At 41.8% G+C, this 14,638-nt stretch overlaps 1 protein-coding gene across 1 annotated transcript; it reads left to right on the forward strand.

Moving 5' to 3' along the window:
* Positions 1 to 9,558: 9,558 nt before the first annotated feature.
* Positions 9,559 to 10,817, forward strand: LOC140824711 (NAC domain-containing protein 90-like). Its single transcript, XM_073186256.1, has 3 exons — positions 9,559 to 9,817; positions 9,957 to 10,240; positions 10,399 to 10,817. Exons 1-3 carry the CDS (start codon positions 9,664 to 9,666, stop codon positions 10,681 to 10,683), a joined length of 723 nt encoding a protein of 240 aa, XP_073042357.1. The 5' UTR covers positions 9,559 to 9,663; the 3' UTR covers positions 10,684 to 10,817.
* Positions 10,818 to 14,638: the final 3,821 nt, after the last annotated feature.

Below are 14,638 nucleotides of genomic sequence, written 5' to 3' on the forward strand. Positions count from 1 at the left end.
GCTGATGCCCTAGCAAAAATGGCTGCTTCTTTGTCGGAAGACAGCACCCGGGAGGTTTTATTTGTTTCCCGAGCAGTTCTAACTATTGAAGAAGAAGAAATGTTGACAATACCCGAGGATTCTTGGATGACCCCTCTGATCAAATTCATTCGGGACAATGAATTGCCCGAGGAGAGAGCTCGAGCACAGAAAATAAAAAGACAAGCCCTCAGGTTTGTTCTCTTAAATAATATCTTATACAGGAGATCATTCCAGGGACCATTGTTGAAGTGTTTGAGCGGGAAGGAAGAGATTTATGTTCTTCAAGAGATTCATGAAGGATGCTGTGGTGAGCATTTGGGGGGAACATCTTTAGCTCGGAAAGCGATGCTAGCCGGGTTCTGGTGGCCGACTCTTCACCATGATTCAGCTCGAGTGGTCCGGACTTGTGAAAGCTGTCAACATCATTCCAACTTTCAGCACAGCCCAGCTACTCCTATGAAGCCTATTTGGGCATCTTGTCCTTTTGATCAGTGGGGTATGGATATAGTCGGCCCATTGCCAGTTGCTCGGGCCCAGAAAAAATTCCTGTGGGTGGCTGTGGATTACTTCTCCAAATGGGTGGAAGCCGAGCCCTTGGCTAAAATCACCGAGCAAGAGGTTTTGAAATTCTTATGGAAGAATATAGTATGTCGCTTCGGCATACCCCGGCGATTGATCTCGGATAATGGGAGACAGTTTCAAGGAAAAGAAATAACGTCTTGGTGCCAGGAAATGAAGATCACCCAGTCCTTCACTTCTGTTGCGTACCCTCAGGCCAATGGGCAGACAGAAGTTGTAAACAGAATCATTGTGCAGGCTTTAAAGACCAGACTGCAAGGCAAAGGGAAGGACTGGGTAGAAGAATTACCCAGTGTACTATGGGCATACAGGACTACTCCTCGGGCACCTACCCAAGAAACTCCATTCAGCTTGGTGTATGGATCTGAGGCCATCCTTCCTGTTGAGATTGGTCAAACATCTGCCTGGGTAGAATCTTACCCGAGCAACAACGAGGGTAGCCGTGCATTGGAACTGGATCTATTAGAAGAAAAGAGGGACCAAGCCATTATCCGGATGGAGGCATATCGAAACCGGGTCATGAAATCCTACAACAAAAAGGTCCGAGTTCGAGACTTGCAGATAGGGGACTTGGTGATGAAGAAGGTTAATCCAGCTGGGGACGTGGGCAAGCTCGAAGCTCGATGGGAGGGGCCTTACAAAATCATTAAGAGAGTCAGTTCAGGATCCTTTTACCTAGAAGATGCTCAGGGTAAACTTCTTAAGAGACCTTGGAATGTACTTCATTTGAAGAAATATTACGCTTAGCCAATGTACAGCTGTAATTTTCACTTTGAAGAAATAATAAAGGATCGTTTTCCTCATTCTTTTGCCTACTATAAGTGATATTGTGTAAAACTGAGGAGACATAAGCCCAGGGTTCTACTCCCTGGCTCGGGGCTCCGTACCTCGACCATTCCAAAGTCCCGGGACCTGTTCCCCGGCCTAAGGTTCCGCACCTTAGTGTTACATAAGCCCAGGGTTCTACTCCCTGGCTCGGGGCTCCGTACCTCGACCATTCCAAAGTCCCGAGACCTGTTCCCCGGCCTAAGGTTCCGCACCTTAGTGTTACATAAGCCCAGGGTTCTACTCCCTGGCTCGGGGCTCCGTACCTCGACCATTCCAAAGTCCCGGGACCTGTTCCCCGGCCTAAGGTTCCGCACCTTAGTGTTACATAAGCCCAGGGTTCTACTCCCTGGCTCGGGGCTCCGTACCTCGACCATTCCAAAGTCCCGGGACCTGTTCCCCGGCCTAAGGTTCCGCACCTTAGTGTTACATAAGCCCAGGGTACTACTCCCTGGCTCGGGGCTCCGTACCTCGACCATTCCAAAGTCCCGGGACCTGTTCCCCGGCCTAAGGTTCCGCACCTTAGTGTTACATAAGCCCAGGGTACTACTCCCTGGCTCGGGGCTCCGTACCTCGACCATTCCAAAGCCCCGGGACCTGTTCCCCGGCCTAAGGTTCCGCACCTTAGCTCCTCATAAACCCAGGGCACTACATCCTGTTAAGTGTCCGTTCGTTCCAGGCATTCACATCACAGATATCCATTTAAAGTGCGGAAGGCTAATACCCGTTCACATGATTTGGTATCTTAGTTAGTTCTCAACACTTGGAAAATTGTTAGATTTGTTAGAACAAGAATATCCTGATCATATAAGGAACGAGTACTGAATTTTCGTAAATATTGCGAAGAATGATAAAAGGAAAGAAAATATTGCATTACTACGAAGCCCGAAGACAGGGAGTGAACTTAAAAATGAAAAGATGACAAGCCTATTCTATATCAGCAGGGCTGTTTTCTGGCTCTTTCACCTCCTCTGTCGGCTTCTCTATTTGCTCTGCTTCTCCCTCTCCAGGTTTTTCTTTTTCCTCCCCCTCTACGGACTTCTCCTGTTTCTCCTCCTCTACAGGTTCCTCTCCGTCCTCCTCTTCGGATGTACCCTCGTTGCCTCCCATCCCGGCTCCTGCAAGAGACGCAATGGCTAGCCCGAAGTCTGGAAAATTGGCTCTATCCTTGGGGATAAGCTCGGCTTCCTGGAATTGTTGAAGGCATCTTTTGAAGCCAGTCTTAAAGAAAGGATAAGCTCGATCCTCAACGGCCGCCTTGAATTCTGAGGATTCCAGGAAGGAAGTCCGCAGTTGCTCTTTTTGGCGCTCAGACTCGGCTAGAGCCTTCTCGGCTCTTTCAGCCCGGGACATTTGTTCTTCTATGGCATCTATCAGGGAGGCGTTCTTGCGATCAAGAATCGATTGATGCCTTTGAAGAGTTTCCTCCCTGATATGACTTTCATTTAATTCCTCCCGAGCTTTGGCCAGCTCCGCCTGAGCAGACTCCACAGAGCCTTGAAGGGTTGCCACTGTCTCTGAATGGAATCCCTTCAATTGAGCAAGCTCCGCTTGAATAAGCTCGTGCGTCTCTTGGAAGACCCGGATTTGGGGAGCCTGGTTGTTAGCTAAGGAGGACACCTCTTCGTAGGCTGACATTAACATATGTGCACCCTATTTTTCAAAGAGAAGGCAGGGTTGGCAAGGTAAAAAAAGAAAAAAAAAAAAAAAAAAGAAAGAGAGAGAGAAGAGAGGGGAAGAAAGAAGCTTACAGCCAGAAGCTTTGTTCAAACCATCCAGGCATCGAGGGGTTGGCGGCATGCTCTTCAGGAAGGCTTGATCAGTAGGAAGGAGCATTTGCTTAAGGAAGTCCGCCCCGACCCGGGAGGCTCCTTTAGCGAAGAAGACAGACCCGCTGGGCTGCGAAGGGAGGAGGGGCCCTGGCAAGGGCCCTTGGAAAGATTCTGGGAAAAGCTCCTGAGAGGACTCCTGGGAGGGCTTATGAAGGGGCGCCTGATCAGTAGGCGGAAGAGAAAACGCTTGATTCGTTTGGGAGAAAGCCTGGTCTCCCACTTGCTCACCTTCGAAAAGAGTCACCACCGGGGTGGTCGCAACTCTTTTCTGTCTCTGGCGGAGGGGCAGGAGGTCCTCTTCTTCTTCCCGAGAGGCGGGCGCCGCTCTCTTCTGTTCAATTTCTGCCCGAGACACCTTCTTTGTCCGAGCTGCCACCTCCTCAGCTCTTTTTTCTGCTGCAGCCTTCCGAGCCGCCGTCCTCCTTTCTTTGGCCGCCTTCTCGGCTGCCCATCTTTTGGCAAAAGCCTCTTCTATTAAATCTGCATAAAGAGCAGGAAAGGGTAAAATCCAGATGCAAATACAAAGCCAGGGAGAAATCGCACAACATGTAAAGGGAAGTTACCGGGTTGAAGGCCCGAGCCAGCAACTTCATCAATCACTTGGTCAATCGGGTCCTCAACCCGGGCACTTAAATGATAAGCAACCAGTTGTTCTTGGGCAATAAGGATGGAGGAAGAAAACTTTCTACCCTCTACCAGGGCGAGGCTTCGGATGTAAAATTCTTCAGATTTGTACGCCTGAGGAAGTTCTGGCTGCTGAGGAAGAGAAGGGAGGAACTCGGTTGAACAATCAAGAGAACCCGGGAGACGAATGAAAAAATATCTTCCTTTCCACCCCTTTTGAGAGGAAGGGATGTCATCAAGAAAGCGGGCATTAAGCCGAGCAGAAAGGGAAAAGGCATTATCTCCTAATCTACAAATAAAGAAATAATGCAGAACTTTGGAATTTATTACCAGATCATGCGTACGGAAGAGAACAAAAACCGAAGCCATGATCCGGAAAGAGTTGGGATGAAATTGATTGATAGGTACACCAAAGAATTTGGCAACCTCGACGTAGAACGGAGCAATGGGAAATCGAAGACCGTTGCGGAGTTGGTCCCGAAAAAAGGTAATATAACCCGAGGGGGGTTGATCCGCCCGGTCGGAAGGTCCGGGTATAAGAATAGGATAAGAAGAGGGAATGACCCCTAGGGTTCGAAGTTCTTTTTCTGCTCCGGGTCGCAGGGAGCTTTTCAGAGAAGAGAACCATGGAATCTCGGGGGCCGTCGGTTAAAGGGTGGTCGGAAGCCCGGGTTTTACCCTTACCCTTATCCTTTTTGGGGATCCGGGATATGCCCGAAGAAGAAGGTTTAGAAGGTCTTGAGGAAGATTGGGGTTTTAAGATTATAGGTTTTTGAACAGTCTGGGTAGAAGGGCGACGAGAAGTAGGAGAAGGAGACGAATCAGAACGAAGGGCGGCGGATTCATACCCTGACGAACCTCGAGCATTGGCCCCGGAAGTAGAAGAAGTAGAATTAGACATAAGGAAAAGAAAAAACTTACAAATGCGGTGGAAGATCGTCGGAGCGAGGAAACTTTGAATGCCGGAACTGCGAGAAAAGAATTTGCAAGGGCTTCGCCGAGAATGGTGATTTGAAAGTGATTTTCGGAAAGCCCTAGGGTTGTTATATATAAGGGAAGAAGGACGATCTGGACCGTCGACTGAAAGCACGTGTGCGGTAACGATGCGTCCCAGAAATCACAGTGGGCAGAATGAAGGGACGGTTACGCAGATCGAGGCGTCATGATGGCTTATCTACTCGGAATGCGAACCGACTGTGGCGGTTGTTCAGTAGGGCCCATATCATTTTAACCCTGCGTCAAGCACCTGCGGGTATGAAGTGTTATCTCACTTTAAGCCCGGGAGGTTTGAGGCCCCGGCATATTGTTTTAAGCCCGGGAGGTTTGAGGCCCCGGCATATTGTTTTAAGTCCGGGAGGTTTAAGGCCCCGGCATTTTTATGATCTGAGTTCTGAAGGTATCGGACCTCGGAGGTATATTCTGAAAGGGTATGTTCTAAAGATCTTATGTTCGGATATAAAGAGCCTAATTTTTAGGGATTATCGTACAGTTGTTGTTCTAGTACGCATGAATTGACAAGGAAGTCTGTTTGTAGATAGTAAAAAGACAATGTACTTCAATAAGAATATTCACTACATAGAACATCAGCGAGTTGTTACAATGTTAATTCTTGCAGATACTTCGTCTTGCCACTCAGTTATCCAGTTGGTTAACTCGTGAATACGAAGATTAACAAAAGACTCGTAAGTCCTTATTTTTTCTAGCTGATGCCACTCCTCCCGAAGCATCATATGTAGCAGAACATGATCAGTGACCAAGTCTGTAACTCGGGCCACTGTAAACTCTCGGACATACGTCCTCGCTCTGGCTCTTTGTGCCCGAGTAGGGACGAGACCGTTACGGTAAGTAAAGTCCAGATCGTAAACTTTGTCCCGCACAGCCATAACCTTCACCCATACGCGATGTTCGAGCCTTCTCTTCAACTCCTCTAGACGAGGACGCATGGCATTCGTCACCAAGACGTGGGTACTGCTGCAAGCAGTAGATCCGCTTGAACTAGACATACCGGATTAATAATCACCTTGTGGTTTGCTACCGTTCTATTTATAGACGAGCGTCTCTCAGTATAGGGAAGCCAAAGGGTCCCAACCAATCGAAGCGTTTCCTTTATTGCTTCAAAGCAGGAGCTGATTGAAGCCGTCGAATCTAAACACGTGGGCGGTCAGGATATTCCTTGGAAATCGTACTAAGAAGGTGAAAGGGCATTGACGGTTACCAAGGCGCCCGACTGATACATCTGGGAATACGGAACGTTCTCATTCGGTGAAAGTTTCAATGATGAGTTGTATATCGTCCCGATAAGTCCGGGAGGTTTGAGACCCCGGCACGTTATTTTCAGTCCGGGAAATTCAAGGCCCCGGCATTTTATTCCAAACAAAGCTCTAATGCTTTGTTTAAAGTAGGTGAGATTTTTGTTCTGGGTGATTCAATCGCGTATTTACGAATTATACCCGGTTTATCATTAATTAACGTGCGAAGAAGAAAATGAAACAAGTAAGCAGATTTTATTCATAAAGAAATCGCTCGTGCCTAGCACCAATTATTAGTACACCTACAACATGCTGCCACTCATGGATCCAGTGGGTTAGTTCAGGAGACTGGACGATGTTAAAGGACTCAGAGGAGGAAATCTTTTCCAGTTGCCGCCCTTCCTTCAGCAGCATCGCATGAAGCAGGACTTCATCAGTAGCTAGCTCGGTAACACGGTTGACTTCGAGCTCCCGTTTATACCTCCTCGCCACCGCTCTTTGTGCCCGAGTGAAGGCCAAACCCTCTCGGAGCGTGGCATTAAGATCTCGAATCTTATGCCAAGTGGACATCACCTTCGACAGGACCAACTCCTCAATGGTCCTCTTCAGATCCTCCAGATGAGGAGGTAGGGTGTTGGGCGCTGGAACGTAGATGCCACTGCAGACCGTAGATTCGCTCGAACTTGCCATGCCGAAGGTGTTATCTCTTACCTCCCATTGCCTTCCTGTATTTATAGGCGCGTAGCATTTATTATCGAGGTAGGCGAAGGGACTGTTACGAATATCGAGGTACTAAAGTATTAATCGGCAGAAGAGGAAAGGACACACGTGATTATCGAGGCGTTAGACTTATTTCTTTCCTGAAATACGAAGCGTCTCCAGGAAGGAGTTAAGGCTTACACCTGTTATCATAACAATCGGGGTATCCGGGTAAGCGGGGTAATATTTGTATTGAGTCCGGGAGGTTTAAGGCCCCGGCATTTTCTCTTGAGTCCGGGAGGTTTAAGGCCTCGACATTTTATCTTAAGACCGGGAGATTCGAGGTCCCGGCACATTGTTGTAAACTCGAGAAATGCGGAGCTCGGGCGCCCTTTTTGTTTTAAATACGAAATCCTCACGTCTCCGTTCGTTACTTATTATTAGTTAATCTTGTCAGTCGAGTTATGCAGCCCGTGGGATATGCATCAGATAAAGTGGTGCAAAGACAGTAAACTTGGATAATAATTTTATTTAACGAAATTACTTCGGATTACATCAAAATATGCCTCCTCTACGAAGGCTTTCCACAGGAACATCCAACGTCTCACTTCTCGTGTAGCCCTTCCTTCATAGCCCTTGGTGTCAGTGATATCGTTGAGAGTGTTCCTCTCTTTTCGAAGCATCAGTTCGTACATGCGGTCCTCTTCAAAAGGATCCCCCAACTCGGAAATATTTAGATACTCCCGATACTTCTCCAATTTCGCCAGAAGCCGAGGAGTATTAGCCTCACCGCAGTAGTAGAGAAGCTGTAACTCCTGCAGTGCCTCCCAGAAGGCAAGAATCTTGTGAAAGACCTCCTCCTCTATTTCCGTCTTATGCCTCTCTGAAGATGCATTCATGAACTCTTCCGCCAGATCAGGGACGCTGGGATTGCTAGCACCTGCCATTGTATCTCCCTTACAACACTTTGCTGGTATGATGGCGGATCGGTAAGGCACTATTTATAATAAGAACAAATTAATAATGACCGTTGATCTTCAAGATGCCTGAACGGTTGAGATAAGTTTTGGAAATTGTGCCGGGAGGTGAAAAGACGTGCACAGCTGTCGAGGTGTCAGACTTATCCATCTCTCAAGATGTGGAGCGTTTCCTAGGAGGAATTAATTGTGGGTGCATCCCATTATAACGAATGCAATATCCAGGGAGGCTGGATAACAATTCATTCGGGTCCAGGAGACAAGTCATCCAGGCGTGACATCTCTTTCACGGGATGTTTAAAGGCCCCGATGCTATTATACACCGTGAATTATTTCACACCAATCGGGACAGCGAGTGAGACTCTAGCCCGACTATTTTAGGGATGGGTGGTGATACCCCTATAAGGGCCCGGGTCATGGAGGACCCGGGAAGTTTCATTGAGTAGCCCATATAGAAAGCGGGAGGGCGATTGTTACCCACGCGACTGGGCGCTTCATGCATGACCGGGTATTTACTTACCTCCCGGGCAACAAGGGACCGGGCTTTCATGCTAAAGCCGAGGACTCAATACTCGAGTAACTTACTTAGAGGATCTTATAGATTGTAGGGAAGAAAACGACTGGGCGGGAAGTCAACGTCTTTCGCCTGAACGTATCCCCGAAAATATGGAGAAGAAAGGGACTGGACATGCAGTCAACGTCCCTTATTCTTGGAGTACCCACGAAGCTATCGGGTAGAAAGGGACCCGACAGGCCGTCAACGTCCGAGGGTACAGGTAGTAGGTGAGCACGCGCATCAAGGTAACCCTAGCTCCTCTTCAAATAGCAGGTATCGTTGACATTTTACGGGTCTGAAATATCTTCACTCTCAAGCATCCATACATATTGCTTTAAGTTTCCCTCTCGACAACCCTGCTGACTTAAGCATCGGAGTGGTCACGCCGGACACCCTTCCGGCGCCCATTCACGAGTTTCTTTCATTGTTTGCAGGTCACGATCGAAGCCATCTACCTTGCTCATTTTCCTAAACAATACTATAAATTCTTGATTTGACCCGGTGGAGCACCCGACCCTGCTCATCCATTTTACCCGGATCTTATCACCATGCATCGCATGGGAGGATAGTTTCCCCCTATCAACTATTACTATCATTATTATTATCTATTTTCATGGTTGATGTAGTTTACTAATCCTATTGAAACCCAAATTTACATTATAAATTAGAAAATTGTGTTTTTTGTCGTATATATTTGTTTAATTTTGGTTATTAATATTGTCGAATTTCATATTTTTTTAATAATTTTAATCATTTCCGTCGATTTTGATGATTAATGTTTTTTTTATTTGGGTTTTACCATTTCTTAAACCGCGTGCAACGTAGCATTTCCAATTCTAAGAGCAAGAGATGTCTTTGTAGATGTGAAGTTTTTGGCCCCCACAGAACCCATTAATTTTGTCCAATATTTAGTATTTAAATGCAAATTTCGAGTCTTTATTTCTGAAGTACCATATTTTTAATACTTAATTAAAAATATGATCGAGCAGCTTTTGATTCATAGGGCCACTTGGCCACTAAATTATCCACAATCCCACCCAAGATTTATATAATAAATAAATGATGAACTAAAATAAAAAGGGGTTGACCCATTCAAGTTATTATGATAGGTATTAATTTATTATTATATATATAACAATGCAAGATGAAGAAAAAACATTAAATTCCCCCGTTTTCTTTGCATTAACGCGTGGAAATTTCCCAGAAAATTCTCTTCCAGTTTTTTCCACTTTCACTCGGAAACTTCAATCAGTTTTCTATATATTTGATATTGCACTCTAATTCTCAGACCAGAACAATCCATGGACGAAATTGCACCTGGCTTTCGCTTTTATCCTACGGAAGAAGAACTTGTTTCTTTTTATCTCCCTAACCAGCTCAAGCTCGAAAAACTCGAAATAAACCGTGTCATCCCTCTTGTCCAAATTTATCAGTTCGAGCCATGGCAACTTCCAAGTAAGTATACCGCGATGTTTTCGATGATTGGATTGTAAATTCATTAATTACATGACCGGCAAGATTATATTACGTACTTGCTAGAATATACTGATCATTTGCCAACTTTTAATTAAAATTTTATACATTGTCGACGCAGTGCGATGTGGGGAGCTTTGTCGAGGAGATACGGAACAATGGTTCTTTTTCGTACAAAGAAAGGAGAACGAAGTTCGTAGAGGGAGGCCGAACCGAACCACCTTCACCGGGTACTGGAAAGCCACCGGCTCGCCGAGCTATGTATATGCGGCGGATCGTAAAGTGATTGGAGTGAGGAAAAGCATGGTTTTTTACAAAGGGAAAGCTGGGAGTGGGAAGAAAACCAAATGGAAAATGAACGAGTATATAGCCATTACACAAGATTCGCACACTTCTATTCGCAAGGTTCAAATTTTACTCATGCAAAACTACACATATTCCTCGATATCTCCCCCGCGCCAAAGCAAAGAAAATATTAATTGTCAAGAATTGCGTATTTTGTATACTTTGTATATACTATAGCTATTCGTATTCACCGGCATTTGTGATTGATAATTCTGCAGTTGCGGGACGAACTGTCTTTGTGCAGAGTTTACGTCGTATCGGGAAGTTTGCGAGCATTCGATCGACGTCCCGCCGCACCAGGCGGGAACATTAGTATAAAAGTAGAGAATGACACAGAAGCTGATGTTTCAAGGGATGAAAATAGTGTTAGAGATCATGTGATGAAGGATAGAAGCATAGGTGAAACCTCGAGCCAATTGTCATTGAAATGCAACAAGGAAAATATTGGAGAAGGCTCGAATGGAGAAATTATCTTTGGTTTGGAAAATTTATTAGAATTATGATGGGAATAATTAATAAGTTCCTTAAATAGTATATTATATAGTTTGGAGAATTGGGCACGTGTTGCAAAAATAGATGTACGAAATTTCAACGAACATAAAATTTGGAACTAAAAATTTAAAGTTTTCTGTATTCATTTATTTTTCGTGTTTTCATTATTATAATTAATCATTATATATATTGGAAGATGGCGAATTTTATCCCGTTCACCTAAGTTCTTCGTGTGAAAGAAGAAGTCTTGCACGTGAGTCCGTGACCTAAATTCGTCAAGCTAGATCTCGACCTTTTTAATCACATTTCAAATCAAGTTCAAGACTGGGTCCTTTAATTAAATTAGCTCCAAAATACGGGAAATTGGCTTTCAGTCCCCAGCCGTCGTTTTTTTTTTTGTGTTCAGTCCCTAGGTACTTTTTTAGCAACACATTTCCACATGAAGGGTACCACATTTCCACATGAAGTGTATCACTTTTTGTATGACATAGTACCACAATTTTGTGGGTAGGGAGTGAACCTAAAGAAATGTTATGATTGGGGATATTTCACCAACTTCCCCTCCAAAATATCATTTATTTTTATTTTTTTTATATCTATCTAGTTTCAACGTTAGTGCAATAATTTTATTTATTTTGTAGAGTAGGTCTCTTGTGAGACGGTCTCATGATTCTTTATCTGTGAGACGGGTCAACCCCACCGATATTCACAACAAAAAGTAATAATTTTTCATTGATGACCCAAATAAGATATCCGTCTCACAAAATACGACTCACGAAATCGTTTCGCATAAGTTTTTGCCTATTTTGTATACTCATTTGTGATGCAATATTTACGTAAAACTTTCCCAAGAGAGGGATAGGATCGGATTCGAACAAAAGTTGTAGCGAAAAAATCGAAAAAAATTAATTGAGGTTTCTTTTTTTGATGTTAAACTGTCATTGCATACGTACAAATGAAAAGTATTGACGACTTTTGTTTTCTTGTATCTCACATAAATCAGTCTCTCTCAATTTTCTCTTTTACGTATATATTTAGGTTTTGCGTTATCTTGACAAAGATAAAGATTTCAAATGGACGAAAAATTTCATATTTTAATAAGTAATTTTCTTGTAAAAAATGTTATTTTTAATTTAATCTTCAAAACGAAAATTAACAAATATATGTTTAATCAAACTTTTTGTCAAAAAAATTAGTTATTGAATATATTAAATTATGTATTTTCAACTTTCAGTCAAGATGGCTAGGACAAGACCTAATCAGGCCAAGTTATTTGCATTGTGTGTGCATAGCACAAATAATAATTATCGTAGTGTCGTATTATATAATAATATCTAGTTTATCTATTTTTTGAACAAAGAGAACCTTTCATTTGATCGTTTATAAAGAATCATATTTTCCTTCCATGATAAGGCAATATGTAATCTAATTCCTATATATTTGGAACATTTCTAGTTTTGGTAATTAAACAAGATAGTTGATTCGATGGAAAATTACATAAACTAACCAAATTGATTTCTAGAAGGTAAACAGAACTGTCATAAGAAAAAATTTCCTAAGAAGGCTAACTGATTTCAAATCCAGACTGATAAAATATAAGAAGGATGCTGATAGCCAAATTGATTCAAGGTCGACTTATGAAGCCCAACTAAAAATCTATAAGTCGATCAGTCAGTTTAAATCCATATATTCCTTGAAAAATCAGTATTGTCAATGATTAAGGATCAGAGCACAGCTGAAATGGCGGATAAAGCTTTCTGTAATAACAATAACTGAACTTTAAAAAATGTGAGGTTTCAACGCACTACCAAAATATGTCAGAAAAGACGATGACATGGCAACAACGACGTCTGTATTTGGAAACATATATATTTTCAAAAGATTATCGTTGCAGATTAAATTCATAAATAGGTCAGTTGAACAAGCTCAAAAAATTAGACAGTCACACATTATATCTGAACTTTTTTGTTAACTTATCTCCTCTGAAAGAAGCTTTCTATGAACCAAACTAAAATAGCTAGCACACTCTGATTTGAATATCAAATTTGTGCTTATGAATTCTCTATGAAATATGTGTAATTGAGAGTATGAATTATTACTGCTCAAAGGATTTAGATTGAAGTTTTATTAAGAGTTTCAGATAGGTAGTGTTAAGTCCTACTGAAGTGAGAGATTTCAAATTACTTTTAATTACCAAAATCCTTTAGCTCAAACTTTCCATGAAGGAGAATGGATGATGTAGGAGTGTTAAAATCTCCGACACCCAGAAAAAACCTTTTGCTTATTTATTTTTTAAGAGCCTCCCTTACTACTACTCATATAATCCCAACTGATTTTCTTGATAAGACATTTATTCAACCAATTTCAGTAAACATATTTCTGTATAGTTCATATTGATTGACTTACTGGGAACCCCACTAACAAGAAAAAAATTTCAGTATCGCTAACCAACCGAAATATTTTGAGATAAATTTATTCATCCACCTCTAAATTTATTTTCAATCATAACAAGTAGTATCAGAAAGTTTTATTTTTGTCTCTAAACATAATATTCCAAATGGCATCATTAAGTAAGATCTCAATGTTCTCTAGAGAAGATTTTGATGATTGAAATATTAGGATGTAGGCTCATATAGTTACACAAGACGATGATATGTTGTACGTCATCACAGACAGAACAACGAGAATCATGAAAGCAAACACTATTATTGCCATTTTTGATTGTGCTCACAAGATGATTGAAAAACCAAGTATGAAATAGACTAGTGAGGACAAGAAGAAGGCATAGCTGGACAATATAGTCAATGACATATTATACAAAACTTTGGACAAGAATACCTTCGGCAAGATCAAAATGTATCTCACTTCCAAAGATATCTGGGATAAACTAATACAATTATAAAAAGGTAAAAATCCAACAAATGAGAATAAAATTTCAATGGCAATCCAAAAATTTGACAGTATCAAGATGAAAGCTGAAGAATCTATGTCAGATTATTGAATTAGCCGCTATTGGTAGGGAATACAAAAATAGACAAACAAAAAATTCTCTTAACATATTTTTTCCATATCTCCCTAACCAGCTCCCGCTCTGAAAAACTCGAAATAAACCATATCATCCCTCTTGTCCACATTTATCAGTTCGATCAATGGCAACTTCCAAGTAAGTATAACGCCATGTTGTCGATGATTGGTTGTAAATTCATTACATGACCAGCAAGATTATATTACATACTTGCTATAATATACTCATTTGCCTGTTGGAATTATTTTGTGGACTCATATAATTTAATTAATTATACATGGTCAAGCTATCTAGGATTCAATAAGGTGATCTAATTAATTTTTTGTTTCTAAAATATTAAATAAATTGGTATAGTTCACCTTATTTGTAGAAACCCAGCTTAATTAAGTCTTCTATGATTGGTCGAAGACTACTAACGTTATATAAAGTTATGATCCCCGAGGCACAAAAAATAACACATAATATATACAACACGCATATTTTAGATCTCTCTCTTTCTCACATCTAAGACAAGAATAAGGTGGTCGATTATCTGTTGCCTTACAATATTCATATGTCCAACACCAGATCAGTCAATAGATTTTGGTACTCGTTTACTGTTATTTATATTTTTTGATAATTTGACATTAATTCCTAGCGTCTTGTGATATATGAATTTAATCACATGAATTATAGATTTATTTTTAATTTTAATTAAATCTCCAACAAGTAGTATCAGAGCAACATTCAGGTTGAATTATGAGAATTTTATTTATTGATTGATCAAAACAGAAATTATGTTTTATTCTCATATCTAAGGTGCTTTTAGAGTTTATAATTTTTTTGGATTCATATCTGGTTTTTTTTTTTACAGTTTTCTGAATGTGGATCTGAATAAATTCATGCTCTTTGGAACTAATATTTTCGAAGTTAACATCCAATATTCATATCTATTTTCGAAT

Source organism: Primulina eburnea, chromosome 2 (genome assembly GCF_022965805.1).
Source record: "Primulina eburnea isolate SZY01 chromosome 2, ASM2296580v1, whole genome shotgun sequence".
NCBI lineage: Eukaryota > Viridiplantae > Streptophyta > Magnoliopsida > Lamiales > Gesneriaceae > Primulina > Primulina eburnea.